Source organism: Colias eurytheme, chromosome 20 (assembly GCF_061535395.1).
Source record: "Colias eurytheme isolate Ceu_HAF_F1 chromosome 20, ilColEury1 Martin Lab GWU primary, whole genome shotgun sequence".
Taxonomy (NCBI): domain Eukaryota; kingdom Metazoa; phylum Arthropoda; class Insecta; order Lepidoptera; family Pieridae; genus Colias; species Colias eurytheme.
In genome coordinates this window covers 2,891,474-2,905,696 of record NC_142999.1, presented here as the reverse complement: position 1 = coordinate 2,905,696, position 14,223 = coordinate 2,891,474, and the positions used below count along the sequence as shown (strand labels likewise).

Below are 14,223 nucleotides of genomic sequence, written 5' to 3'. Positions count from 1 at the left end.
TATTAATACACGAACCAAGTTTGGAAGAAACTTACGTTACTAACTTCAAGGAGTGTGTTCAAATCTTTGAAAGTTTCAATACTTATGCTAGTTCACCATATTTTATTCAGAGTTGCAAATTTTTTAATTTGCTGTTTTACGTTGACGTAGATAAACAAATTGGGTTAAAATTTACAATTTAGGTGTAGACTATAGCCTAAAAACTGGCCTATAGTTATTATTGTTGGTAGAAAAATTATGCCATGAAATTAAAATAGTTTATGGGGCGATGTAAATTTATATATGGCGTGGTATAATGACTACATAGTATATCTTCTTAGTCGCGAGATCGAGAGACAGAATAGTCGCGGTTAAGATGATGATGCTCTATTCCTGCTATATGTTGTCATGCACTTCTTTGTTCGCTCCCTGTCCCATAGTATATGATACCATTCCTAGTTATAATGGTATATATTGTTATTTTATATTATCTTATAGGTCACAAGAGAGCAGCAACATCCTAGACAATCTGCTGTCTCGTATGGAGCAATACGCCAATAATTTGGAGTCTCTAGTCAGCGAGAGGACGCAAGATTATTTGGAGGAGAAGAAGAAATGTGAGGAACTGCTGTATCAGTTACTGCCGAAGTAAGTTCTTGTATTTGATTTCTGGTGTTATTGATATGGCACTGTGTCCTTTTAATATGTAATATTTTTTTTAAACTTCCTGATAGTAAAAAAATGATCCCTTGCCATGCCAACATTACCATTTTCTCTGTTTGTTTTTTATTTGAAAAATGGGTAATGGGTAATTTACCCCAGAATTCTTCTTATTATAGAGATTTGTGGTTTGAATGTTTGATGTAAATTTAAAAACTACGCCCTCAATTAAAATAAATATTTAACCATTATGGAGATAGGTGGCGCTACCGTCACGTAAACATCTGATCGGCGTTATAAAATGCTTAAAAATAAATTTAATAGTAAAACAGTGCTAAAACTAAGACTCAACTAATCTATACGTACCCAATTAGTGTGTATATCGTTTGCGCTAACTATACTTTTAAATTCAGTGAGATAAACTATCATACAGTTGCAGTTGGGACAAAGTGAACAGTGATAATAATAATATAAAGTTGGACAATCCACGGACATACCTCAATGAAGTGAAAGACAAAAAATCCAAACAATCCAGGAGCATTTATAGTGATATCTATATGGACAAACAACCACTGAACATAAAAAGACAGTGTTTAGAAAATAATTACTTAACGAAACGGTTAATTTTCACTACATTGACAGATGTTTGAATACTTTTGATATCAGCTGTCATAAACAACGTAAACAACAGTCAAAGTCGTTAATAAGAGACATCTATCGTCCTTTTCAACGAAACAATTTGAGCCACCTTTCGGCAACAGGCGGAACTAACTGAATTTATCGATACTACAGAATATTATCTTCAACTAGTTTAAGATACGTACACGAGAGGGCGCAGATATAAAATTTCATTAGTGTTAAAACATAAAATACTAAAATCTAAGATTAAAATTGTAAAAGAATTGTCTAAAAATGTCTGACATACAAAAATTATTAAATCAATTGAGAGCAGATATAAGAAAAGATTCAAACGAATCTTTAAAGTCATTAGAAACAAGAATTACAGAAAACATTAACACTAATATGGATAAAAAGTTTGACGTCATAAAAAAGGAAATAGAGGACATTAAATTACACAACACTGAATCAGATAGAAGATTACTGGCATTAGAGAAGCATATAAGATACAGAAACTTAATATTCTTTGGCGTTGAGGAACGGGAAAAATCTTACGAAGATTTGGAGAATTCTATTTTAAAAATAATCAACAAGGATTTGGCATTGAATTGCGAAAACAGAGATCTAGAAATGGTTAGACGTATGGGAAGCAAAAAAGAAAATAAAATAAGACCAATAATAGTTTCATTTACAACCTTCGGCAAAAAACTCGCAGTATTAAAACATAAACAAAATTTAAAAAACCACGGAATGTACATTAAACAAGACTATCCTCCACAAGTGTTAGAAGCACGTAAGAAACTACAAGAACAGTTAGAAAAAGAAAAAGAGAAGGGAAACAATGCTTATATTCGACATAACAAACTAATAGTACATCCCCATAAGACCACACAACACCAGTTCAATACAAATATGGAACAAAACAAACAAAAAAAACGGGAACTAGAAATCACACCGCCAAATCCAAAACATAACATTCAATCCAATCCAACACAAAATACCGAGCCATCAACATCTAAAGGTCATGTGGCTAAAAAGAACAAAGTAACAGGACATCAAAGTCAATTAAGCAATTTCTTCCATAAACAAAACAATCAAAATAATAATTCAGATACTGTACAATCCAACTCGGACAACGAATAGCCAATATCCCTCCTCCAAAAGAAACAAACTAATACCACCTATTCATCCACAAAATATATTAATAAACAAAATGATAAAATAAAACACATCCCTCCCCCACAACGGCTTGTCACCGCGGGGGCAGTAGACTCTCACCCTCCAATAAAACAAAAATATTATATAGCTACATTTAATCTAAGATCATTAGCTAATGAAACAAGAATACTAGAACTTGAATTTGCTTTGTCGTCTATTAATTGGGACATACTCGGAATTTGCGAAGTTAGAAGAGAAGGATTAAAAATTGAACAGAGAAGAAACTACGTTTTATATTACTACGGCATGATAAAGGGACAGAAAGGAATAGGATTTTTAGTCAAGAAAAGTTCAAATACAAAAGTTAAAGAGTTCCAACCTATATCAGACAGAGTTGCAATTCTACATGTGGATATATACCACACTTCCTTTTCCCTTATACAAGTCTACGCGCCGACCGAAAGCTGCAGCGAGACGGAATTAAAAAACTTCTACAATGATCTGGACATAGCTATAGAGAAATGTACCAATAAGATAATTTTAATGGGAGATATGAATGCTAAGATTGGTCAGATCAACTCGTACGAACATCTTGTCATGGGCAGCTTTGGGTATGGCAAGCGTAACAAAAGAGGACAAATGTTCATAGATTTCTGTTTGAGGTATAAACTTAAAATAGTAAACACACTTTTTAAAAAACCTGAGAGACTTAGATGGACTTGGCTCGCCCCAAATGGAAGAACAAAAAATGAAATCGACTACATAGCTACCAACTGTCCTGGAATTATCGAAAACTACAACGTACTTAGTAAATTTATACATCCAAGTGATCACCGAATCGTAAGAATAACACTTGATCTTGGCAGAAGAAAAAAATTAACCCGAGCTCGTTTCAATAACACGAGTTCTTCAAAGCTCAACTTTAAAAATTTTAAAAACAACATTTTAACACTCAATATCACTAATAATATTTGTGTTCAGGACTTTTATAACACCTTAATAAATGAAATAAAAAAATCACTAGAACGAAATTCACGAATACGCGAAAAAAGAATTGAAACTGTAATGACAGACGAAATAATTAACATGAAGAAAGAATTACACAACCTTAGAAATACAGAAAACAAGACAAAAATAGAAAAAAAGAGAATTAGCCAACTTTACAAGACAATAAAAAGAAAAATAAAAAGCAATGATAAGGAACTTAGAATAAAGACCTTGGAAACCTTTTTAGAAAAGACAGGAGGTGTCAAAAAAGCATATAAATCACTCGAAATTAAAAAAGATTTACTGTCACAACTTACCCATCCTTCAGGTTCCTCAGTCTTTAATCGAGCAGGAATACTGGATCTAGCCACACAGTACTACAGAGACTTATATAAAACTAAGACCATACCAACCAAGTTTGATTCGTACACTACCTACTTGAATAACGATCCAATACCTGTCTTTTTGAATGAAGAAGTAGAACAAGCAATTAAAAATCTAAAGTCTGACAAGAGTCCCGGTGCAGATGGAATTACCAATGAGATGATAAAAGCAGGTTCTTATATGATGGTCGAGACACTAACAAATTTATTCAATCTGATTCTCTCACAAAATGCAATACCAAATCAGTGGAAGGAGTCTGAAATAGTTTTAATATATAAAAAAGGAAGTCCAAAACTAATATCTAACTACAGACCTATAAGCTTAATATCATGTCTCTATAAAGTTTTCGCATCTACCCTATTACGACGAATAAGCCATACAATAGATGAGAGCCAACCGGTAGAGCAGGCTGGATTTATGTCAAAATTCTCTACAGTAGATCATATATTTACATTAAAAATAGTTATTGAGAAATGCGTGGAATATAACAGACCCCTATACATATTATTCATAGACTACTCAAAAGCCTTTGACTCAATATTTCATGACTCTATGTGGGAAGCTCTTCAAGCACAGGGTTTAGAGGCTGGCTACATCAATCTTCTAAAAGAAATATATAGAGAAAACTGTGCAAGGATAAAGTTGGACACAAATGGTTCACCCTTTCCAATAGAACGTGGTGTTAAACAAGGAGACCCACTCTCACCAAAATTATTCATTGCGGTACTTGAAAACATATTTAGGAAACTTGATTGGGCAGACAAAGGCATAAGAATAAATGGAAAATACTTGTCCCATTTACGGTTCGCAGATGATATAGTGTTACTATCAGAATGCCCGATTCAGCTTCAGTCAATGTTAACCACCCTCAGTGAACATAGCAAAAATGCAGGATTAGAAATCAACTATGACAAAACACAAATTATGACAAACAGACAGAAAATACCTTTATATGTAGACACAAAAGAACTGAAATATACAGATGAGTACATATATCTGGGTCACCTTATCTCATTTAAGTCCTGCACAGAGAGGGAGATATCTAGAAGAATAACTATGACATGGAACAAGTACTGGTCTATGAAAGACATATTTAAAGGACCAATACCAGTACGCTTGAAGACGAAGGCCATGAACATCTGCTTGTTACCGTGTCTTACTTACGCATGCCAAACCTGGCCACTGACCAAAAAATCTCTTAACCAATTAAGAGTCTGCCAACGAGGAATTGAAAGAAGCTACATGAATATTCGATTAAAAGACCATATAAAAAATACATCAATAAGGAAAGTAACAAAAGCGAATGACGTCGGTAATCATGTTCTTCGATTAAAATGGAGATGGGCAGGACACAACCAAAGGCAAAAAGATGAAAGATGGTCAACGATCATTACAAACTGGTTTTTAGCGGACAGGAGCCGAAAAAGAGGCAGACCCTATAAAAGGTGGCAAGACGACATTGTTGGTGTAGCGGGGAACCACTGGGTAAAGCTGGCTAATGATAGGCAGAAATGGAAAATTTTGGAGGAGGCTTTCACCGCACAAAGCGGTCCTTACAATATAGAATAATAAGATAAATACTAACATAGAATAACTAAAAATGTCACTAACAATACACATAATTATATTAGTTTTTAAGATTTTATTATATAAAGTATTTAGTATTAAGTTAAAGTGTAAATTTTTGTAAAAGTAAGGAAATAAAAAGCTTATATTATTATTATTTAACCATTAGATAGCTTCTTAACCGAGTCACATTTACTATTTTATCTCGGGTAATCGTTGGCGAAGCTGTTAATTAATTTAAGGTTATAAGTTACTAGCCACGCTCCATGGTATCCCGCATGGCTCCGCTCCAGTTGGTCTTAGCGTGATGATATACCCTATAGCCTCCCTCGATGAATGGGCTATCTAACACCGAAATAATTTTTCAAATCGGACCATTAGTTCCTGAGATTAGCGCGTTCAAACAAACTCTTCAGCTTTATTATATTGTTATTAATAGATTTAATCCTGATAATTAACCCAAAAAATTTCACCCAAAACACTTTCTTGACTTATATTTTTCCCTCAGGTCAGTAGCATCACAGCTAATCAACGGGCAGTCCGTAGTAGCAGAAACGTTCGAACAAGTGACCATATACTTCTCCGACATAGTTGGCTTCACCGCACTCTCTGCGTCCTCCACGCCGATGCAAGTCGTCGATCTGCTCAACGATCTGTATACGTGTTTCGATTCGATTGTCGAGAACTATGATGTTTATAAGGTTGGTGGTATCTTTATTTTTTATTTTTGACGTGACAACGTCTTATAATTCGATAGATCCGGCTGCACGCACGAAAAAACATGACTCATGCGGCGTTACCTCGCTCTGAGGCGTTCCATGTAAGGCTTGAAGTGCGAGCGAGAGCGCGGAACGAGCGACAAAGAAGCTCCATCAGTATTTTCTTATGACGTTGTCACGTTCAACTATCGTCAGTAAACCGACTTTACAGACAACCAATTTTTTTGTAAATAGGGAAGCGCTTGACCACAATCTCGCCTGATGGAAAGCTAAGATGTGGTCTAAGATGGTACGCGCTTCCCTAATAGGTACCGGTCAATCTTCGATTGAAGACCCCCATAGTAGTAAATAATATGTAAATTAAGTTATATGTATTTGACGGCGCCACCATCAAAGTTTTAAAAAAATAATGAACGGTGAATCAATATAAAGCCTCGGGTCATTCTCGTTCGCCGACTGTTGTCCAGTGCACATCTGTCACGAGCTTACTATAATTTATTTCTGATATTTAATTTATTTTTATTAATTGTGATAATTATGATATACCAAGTGATTGTGTGGAGACCTTTGTGTCCTTTTTTTAAAACAACCTCGGAGACTGAGCCTACATATTGATTGTTGTGTTTAAAGAAGGTAATTTGGGAACCTTGTAAGATAAGGGTATTTCTATCAATTTTTTTCCATTAAATAATTTTTGTACTAAACTTATTAAAACACGTTCAGTAGAAAAAAATATTTAAACTGGATAGAATGTATAGAATTATAATTTAATCAACAGTTTGAAATTGCAGTCGTTTTCGAGGCAATTTATGAGCTCTATCTACTAACCAATAATTCAATCAATTTGATGCAAATAATATTAAACTATTGTATTTTATCAACAAAAATATTTCATACGTTAAATATAAGAAACATTCTGCACGCGTAAGTTTGTCACGTCTTCAAGACAAGTAATCGATTCACAACAAATGTTCAACGCCATGGAAAAACAAATGAGTTGAAACGAGAATATGAAGAAAAACTATACAAGAAGATATGTTACCTACATTCCATTTTAGAAACCTATCTACGTAAAATTCAACTATTTAAACGTCAAAGTAAGATGGCATCATTCAATTATCGTGAGCGAAAAAGAGACAACTGAAGTAAATTAGGGATAATAAGCCACGTTTCGGCTTTCCACTCCCAGAGCACAAATAACCTATTTACACCTACTCCTTACTTATAATAATACTAGTGGTCCGCCCCGGCTTCGCCCGTGCTACCTACATGTTTAAACTATCCTATCTCTCAAGTTGGATCAAACTGCACATGGTGTGCGAATTTTATTATAATCGGTTAAGTGGTTTAGGAGTCCATTGAGGACAAACATTGTGACACGAGATTTATATAGTATATTAAGATTAAGATAATTGGTCTAACGTGTGAATTTCGTCGTCAAATCACAAGTATATGTGTTTAGTATTCTAATCCATTCGCGAATCCTTGAATCAATAACAAACTGAAATATACTTTTCATTCAAATTCTCTCGGGATTGCGTTATATTTCAATTATTTTATGATGAATATGTGAAAGAGGATTTGACTTGGACTGGCTGATGTAATTTGCGTTGTTTGTTTGTTGTGAAAAGATTTGCTGATTTTTTGCTGTTGGTATGAATAAGCAGCAAATTGAGTTATACAGTTATCTTTTTATACCGTCTGTATTATACATATATTGTCTGTAATACTGGAGATATTGATACAAAGCATAACCACTATGACATAATATACATTTACATTGTAGTAGATTTACAGAGTATATTAATTTCTAAATTGTATCGTATTATCCTGGATTTTTAAAATAGCATGGTTTTCAATAAATACACACATTTAATCAAGCATGATCTAGAGACTGCAATTTCATAAAATAAAATTATTGAAATATATTTTAACAAATATTTTATTTTATAGAAGCGTTCACCAATGAATCGGAAGATATTATTTCATACATTAGCCGATATTGGAGCCGCATCTCTCCCGCAGGAAATTGTTAAGTGCAGCATTTGCAATTACTTAAGCGTTTCGTTTACAATTGGAAAAGCCAGTTTTTAAATATCTATGGTTGAAAAGTTGTATAATAAATCGATGTTTTAGTAGTTGAAATCTATCTAAATCTCGTGTCACAATGTTTGTCCTCAATGGACTCCTAAACCACTTAACCGATTATAATAAAATTCGCACACCATGTGCAGTTCGATCCAACTTGAGAGATAGGATAGTTTAAACATGTAGGTACCACGGGCGAAGCCGGGGAGTACCACTAGTATATTATATATTATTAAATCTAAACTTTTGAGATGATTTTTTATTCTGTTCAATTTGGATCATTGTATATTGAAAGATAAATATTTTTAGAGATGTAGTGATTAATATGCTTGTGATTGACATTGTATTATTTATTTTACTTTAGATAATTACTCCTAAGCAATATAATTCCGAGAATATTCTTTCGAGGAGGAGCATATTTTTAAGAAAATATTTACTGTTACAATAACAAGAATCGATCACAATATGTTTGGTGAATCAAACATTGAAGAAATAAAATCAAAGTTCAAAGAAGTAGGTACATTGATATGTCCTTCTGCGAAATTTTTATAGAGCGTAGATCAGTACTTAACCTTTGTGGGCCTTTGACCTTTGTTCAAAAAATAAGCTATCAAAGCTTATTTTTCAACCGAATTCAAAAGAAGGATGAGTTTCTCAATTCTACTATAATTCTGTGTGTTTGTAACATCAGATGACTGGGTGAACAGATTTTGATTGTTTATTAATTGTTCATAAAATCTTTTTAACCCGCTTTTATTACCTTCACTTGTATGTTTGAATAATTAATAAAATATAATAATAATTGAGACTCAATTTTGGCCCACTTTATAGTTTAAACGGACGGATTTAAAACTTTGTACACTTATCAATATTCGGCGACAATACCATAATTTCATGAGATTATATTCTTATTAATTCGTGTTCATTTTATTATAGGTATTTATTATTTAACGCTTTTTAACATTGAAGTAATAACCCAATTATTGGCGAAAAAATATTTTCTGAACCACTGTTCTCATATTTTCATTAGAATTGATAGCCCTTTTGACTTTTTTTCCGAACCACAATATTTTTATTTCTTTATTACCCAGGTGGAAACCATAGGCGACGCATACATGGTAGTCTCCGGTCTACCAGAAAGAAATGGTACGAGACACGCGTGCGAAGTCGCGCGCATGGCACTAGCTTTGCTGGACGCTGTTCGACGCTTCAGAATACGGCATAGGCCGCAGGATCAGTTGAAATTGAGGATCGGATTGCATTCTGGTGAGTTATTTTTAAAAAACTTATGTGTATATATAAATTTATAAAGAATAGAAAAAATTCGATCACGAGGCGGGACTCGAACCCGCATCCATTCCGGGGCGGGACTCGAACCCGCATCCATTCCGGGGCGGAATGGCGCGAAAGGATGCGATATAAATTTATATTAATTATAAAGCATTTTAATGCCATAAAACCAAAATATCAATTTCAACTTATGTGTATTTAAATTTAAATACGAAATATAAACAAAAAAAATATTTATTTATACCTTATGATTATTAATTGTTTGGCTCTTAATTTCAGACTAAATACTTATAACAAAACTATAGATCCGAAAGTGACGCACTATGTCTTTTCAATTTGTTGAACATGATTGCATGTTTAATTAATTTTTAAATTATGTTAAAAACGAAATATAGCAATATCGGTAATATTACAATGGAAGTGAAAACTCAAAAGCTTACTTTAGCTAAGCTGTTTTTAACATAGTATAAAAAAGTATTTATACATTTTTAAGTAAATAAAGATAAAAATAGTATCTAATACATCACAATGTACAAACATGTATTGGAACATCAAAGAATATATTGTAAAGCGTCACAAATAAAATGCCGTTGCTGTGATGAAAAGCTATTCATATCAAATAAGTTCTTTTGAATGTATAAAATATGAGGGTAATGTATGTCTTGTAAAATTTTTCCCTAGTTATGCATGTCAAAGGTATACAGATTGACTTCGCACTAGGTTGTTAGGAAATATGATAATGTTCATGTTTATAATCATAAGTCATAACTGTATATTTTATATGATTTTGACAAAATTTTGTGTGTTCCTAATTTTTATATTTTATTTATACATAGTACCTTTATTCTTATTAAGCTATTGCATAGCTTCTATCGCGGGCCTTGAGCGCGGGGTCCGAATCCAGAAATTGCGTAACGAAAAAACCTCACGCTCCCCACGGGGACGGGCACGGAGGTGTGGTTTAAAGTAGGGATGTAACGATACCGATACAGATACCGATATATCGGCCGATATATCGGCAAGCCGATATATCGGTATCGCCGATAATAAATCAACCGATACCGATATTTTTTTATTAAATTATTTCTTTTCTTTTATGTTTTTGCATTGTATTTATTCATATTGTTTTATTTCTGTTTCTGTAATAGTGTTAAGAAAGAGCGGAACCTCCTGACACAAGCATTTTATTTGCTTACTAGGAGTGTTCCAATCACAAATTTGTTTATGTAAAGGAAAGAAATAAATAATTTTGATTTTTTTTAATTTTTAACGTGATAACGTTTTTAAAATCGTTTTAGTCGGGTGACATGTTCATAAACTTGTGTCACACCAAAACCTCACGAGCGCGATCGCAGGTATAACGAGACAGAGACGGACCGATCTCCCGTTTCATCTCGAGCGCTGCCACTGCATTATGTTATCACGTAAACATCTCGATCGTAAACCTACTTTACAAACATCCAATTTTTTTGATATCAAATAATTAAAAAATCCGCGCCCAATGAACGATGCGGGAGGCCGCCCGCGCGTGCGCACTTTGTTTTCTGAAAAAACTCTACCAATACTGCCGTCCTTTAACTAAAAAGCCGTTAACCCTCAAATGGTCAATTTTCAGTTTTAAATGTAGGGTGATAGAGTTCAGAATTCTCTATCTTTCTGTCTAAGAATCATTTCTCTAGCATTAATAGTTATAAATATATGAAAATATTGTAAGCCGTTAAGTAACACAATTTTCAGCGATTCCATAACTTGAAAGCATCTAACCAACACTACTTCGCTAAATTTCCTTAAAAGTACCTTAACCGCCAGATTTAATAATTATTTTTTAGCTTTTTACTTGACTAAAAGTACGTTATCAGATTATACTTGACTATAGGGACGCAAAAGGACTATAACTGCTTTATGATATGCTTTCATATAACGATTCCAATGGAAATCCTTACCTTATTTGCAGTTACTCGCCCTTAACGCTTTTTTAGTTAAGTAATTTTATTTAGGAAAAATTCTAATAACACTTTTTTGCTTAGCTACAAAGCAGCTTACCCTCATTTTTAAGCTAAAAGGCAGGTATCCGATTCTGGTGATGCATCAGTTTTGGGGATGAGAGTGATGATGAAATAATGTCGCTCCCAAGCAGAGTACCGATTGTTTTTGATTTTCTTTTACAAGACGTATTGTTTCTGATCAGGTTTACTAAGTTTTAAACAATCTAGCAGCTAAATTACGGAAAATATAACAAGTCAAAGTTACGAAAATTTGGTAGGTAATGGTTACGACAGTGCGAACTTTCAATCGTACTTCTCTGTTTAGACTCTGATTTGTCTCTGTAACCGAGAAAGAGAAGAAAGACAGTCTGTACTATTTAAATTTTAAAACTATTTATTAATTATGTAATTTACCCCTTGGGTGGAATTAGTAATCGACTGTCAAGCAATGTACTAGAGATGGTGATACAAAAATTGTTAGGAGTACACTACCTTTGACCCGCTGACGGGGAGTCCATTTTGCAACTATTGCTATTTTTTCTTATCTTTAAATGTATTAGATTATTAAGATTTGTATTTTTTACATAGTAGCAAATAAAAAGTTTTCTACCTCCTGCTATTTTCCACATATTCTGGTATATTATATTTTATGAATATGGATGAAAGAGTCTTCTAATCATTTGATAAGCGGTTCTACATTATTTATTAAGAGCATCCCACATGTAAGAGCTTGAAGCCCTATTGAAACCAGGGTTTTATTTTTTCAAAAACCTTGTGCACAAGTCTTAATTTTTTTTTCAGGAAACGATTTATGTTTATATGTTTGTGGTTCTATATGTACTCACATATCCGTGACTCGCAGAAGAATATTTATAAAATAACGTTAAAATTGCAATTCTAAATGAATATACGGTTCCAAAAAAGAAAAGCGAGAAGATTTATCTCAATCTTAACCCCTTAATGAGCCACTGTAATGAAATAAACGTGAACATGACGAGAAATAAAGGTTAATTTTATCGAAAACTTAAAAGAGTCATTTAGTAAAAGAGTTTAAAATACTTGTTACTCATAATAAGACGCTAAAACCATTAATTTAGATAGTGTTTAAATCCTTAATACTTAAACCTAAAAGCTTTTGATCCTTTTCCTTTCCATTGGTTGATGGTTGACCTAGAGGATGTAATTCCCGAGAGCAAAGCCTCAGACAGCAGCAAATTTTTAACATTAGTAAGATTAAAATTTAGTACAACTATATAGAATCATAGTACAAAAGCATCCAAAAACCCTTAAACGCTGATTATAAAGTTTTTGAAATTTAAATTAAAACGAAAGTCATAGCTTAAAAGTAGTTATAGTAGCTTAACGACGTTTTAGGTAAGCATTTTATTACTAAATAAAAAAAAATCACAAAATGAAAATAAAAATACTAAATTACTTAGCTAAAAAGTCGCTATGGTATGTGAACGGCCGTCTTGTCCAGTAAATAGTTAAAATTTTCAGATTATTATGCTGAACTAAACGAGAAAAAGTGAATTTAAAAATAAATTATAACAGTTTCTAGGTAAAAACTAATATTTATATATAATTAAATGTCGATGGATGTATCTCACAATAATTATTGTAAGTGTCATAATTTTTAAGAAATAACGATTTCCGTGTTTTTTGCCATTTACTCGAAACTCACTTCGTGGGCTTAACGGCTTTCTAGTTAAAGGACAGCAGAATAGTAAACTTTTATTAGGTACTGATTGTATGTGTATTACTTAAAGTTTAACTGACTTCGTAAAATAATAATACTAAAATAAATGGTTTTGTTGTTTTTTGATTTGGCATTTTTATTTAAAAGAATACGATTAACAGTTGTCTCTGTTAAATGTTGGTAACTTTTTATGCATAATTCACTATTTATTTTTCTACCAAGCCATCGATATCGGTATCGGTATCGGTATCGCCGATACATTACTACAAATATCGGTATCGGTATCGTATCGGCAAAATCATGTATCGTTACATCCCTAGTTTAAAGGCATAGCATTCAATAGCTTTACCGCGGCAGTCCCCAAATGTCAATATATTTATTGTTAGGTTGACTTTTTAACAATAGATTTTCTTAAACTACGTATGCTGCACTGTGAATACTACCTACTTTCATTTTTTATAGATACAAGCTTTCGGCCGGGGCTTCACTCGCTTTTTCGGGAACTTAATAAATTTTATACTCAACCCTCCCTCGAGAATCACTCTATCTATTAAAAAGCACGTCAAAATCCGCTGCAGAGTTTTAAAGGCTTAATCATACATAGGGACATGCAAAGCGATTTTGTTTTATACTATGCATAATAGTGATATAAATAAAGGTAGAATAACATCTAAATTTGCTATAACCTAAAATTTATTAATCTATAAAAACTTATTTTCCTAGGTCCTTGCGTAGCTGGTGTAGTCGGTTTGAAGATGCCAAGATACTGTCTCTTCGGAGACACAGTGAACACAGCATCCAGGATGGAGTCTAATGGGGAAGCTCTGAAGATCCACGTCTCTCCGACCACTAAAGCTTTGCTCGATACTTTTGGAACGTTTAAACTGGAGTGTAGGGGGGAGGTTGCTATGAAGGTACGTAAAAGTGGATATACAGGGTGTCCCACTATTGGTATACTAAGCACGAAGGAACTTGTAGTTTTGCATACACTGATCACGTAAAAAATACTTAAACAACAAAATTACATGAAAAAATTTTTGCTAAATTTTTCCTGAAAATCCATGTTTTCTCCTCTAGCTCCGCGCAGCCG

At 33.3% G+C, this 14,223-nt stretch overlaps 1 protein-coding gene across 1 annotated transcript in view; it reads left to right on the top strand.

Annotated features, from left to right (window-relative positions):
- Window positions 1-14,223, top strand: part of LOC149899536 (atrial natriuretic peptide receptor 1) — a 137,890-nt gene that overhangs the window by 120,646 nt on the left and 3,021 nt on the right. Inside the window, exons 16-19 of the mRNA XM_090113468.1 lie at window positions 478-627; window positions 5,861-6,053; window positions 9,251-9,425; window positions 13,857-14,047. Of these exons, the coding sequence (XP_089969594.1) occupies window positions 478-627; window positions 5,861-6,053; window positions 9,251-9,425; window positions 13,857-14,047 (709 nt within the window). The remainder of the gene's footprint in view (window positions 1-477; window positions 628-5,860; window positions 6,054-9,250; window positions 9,426-13,856; window positions 14,048-14,223) is intronic.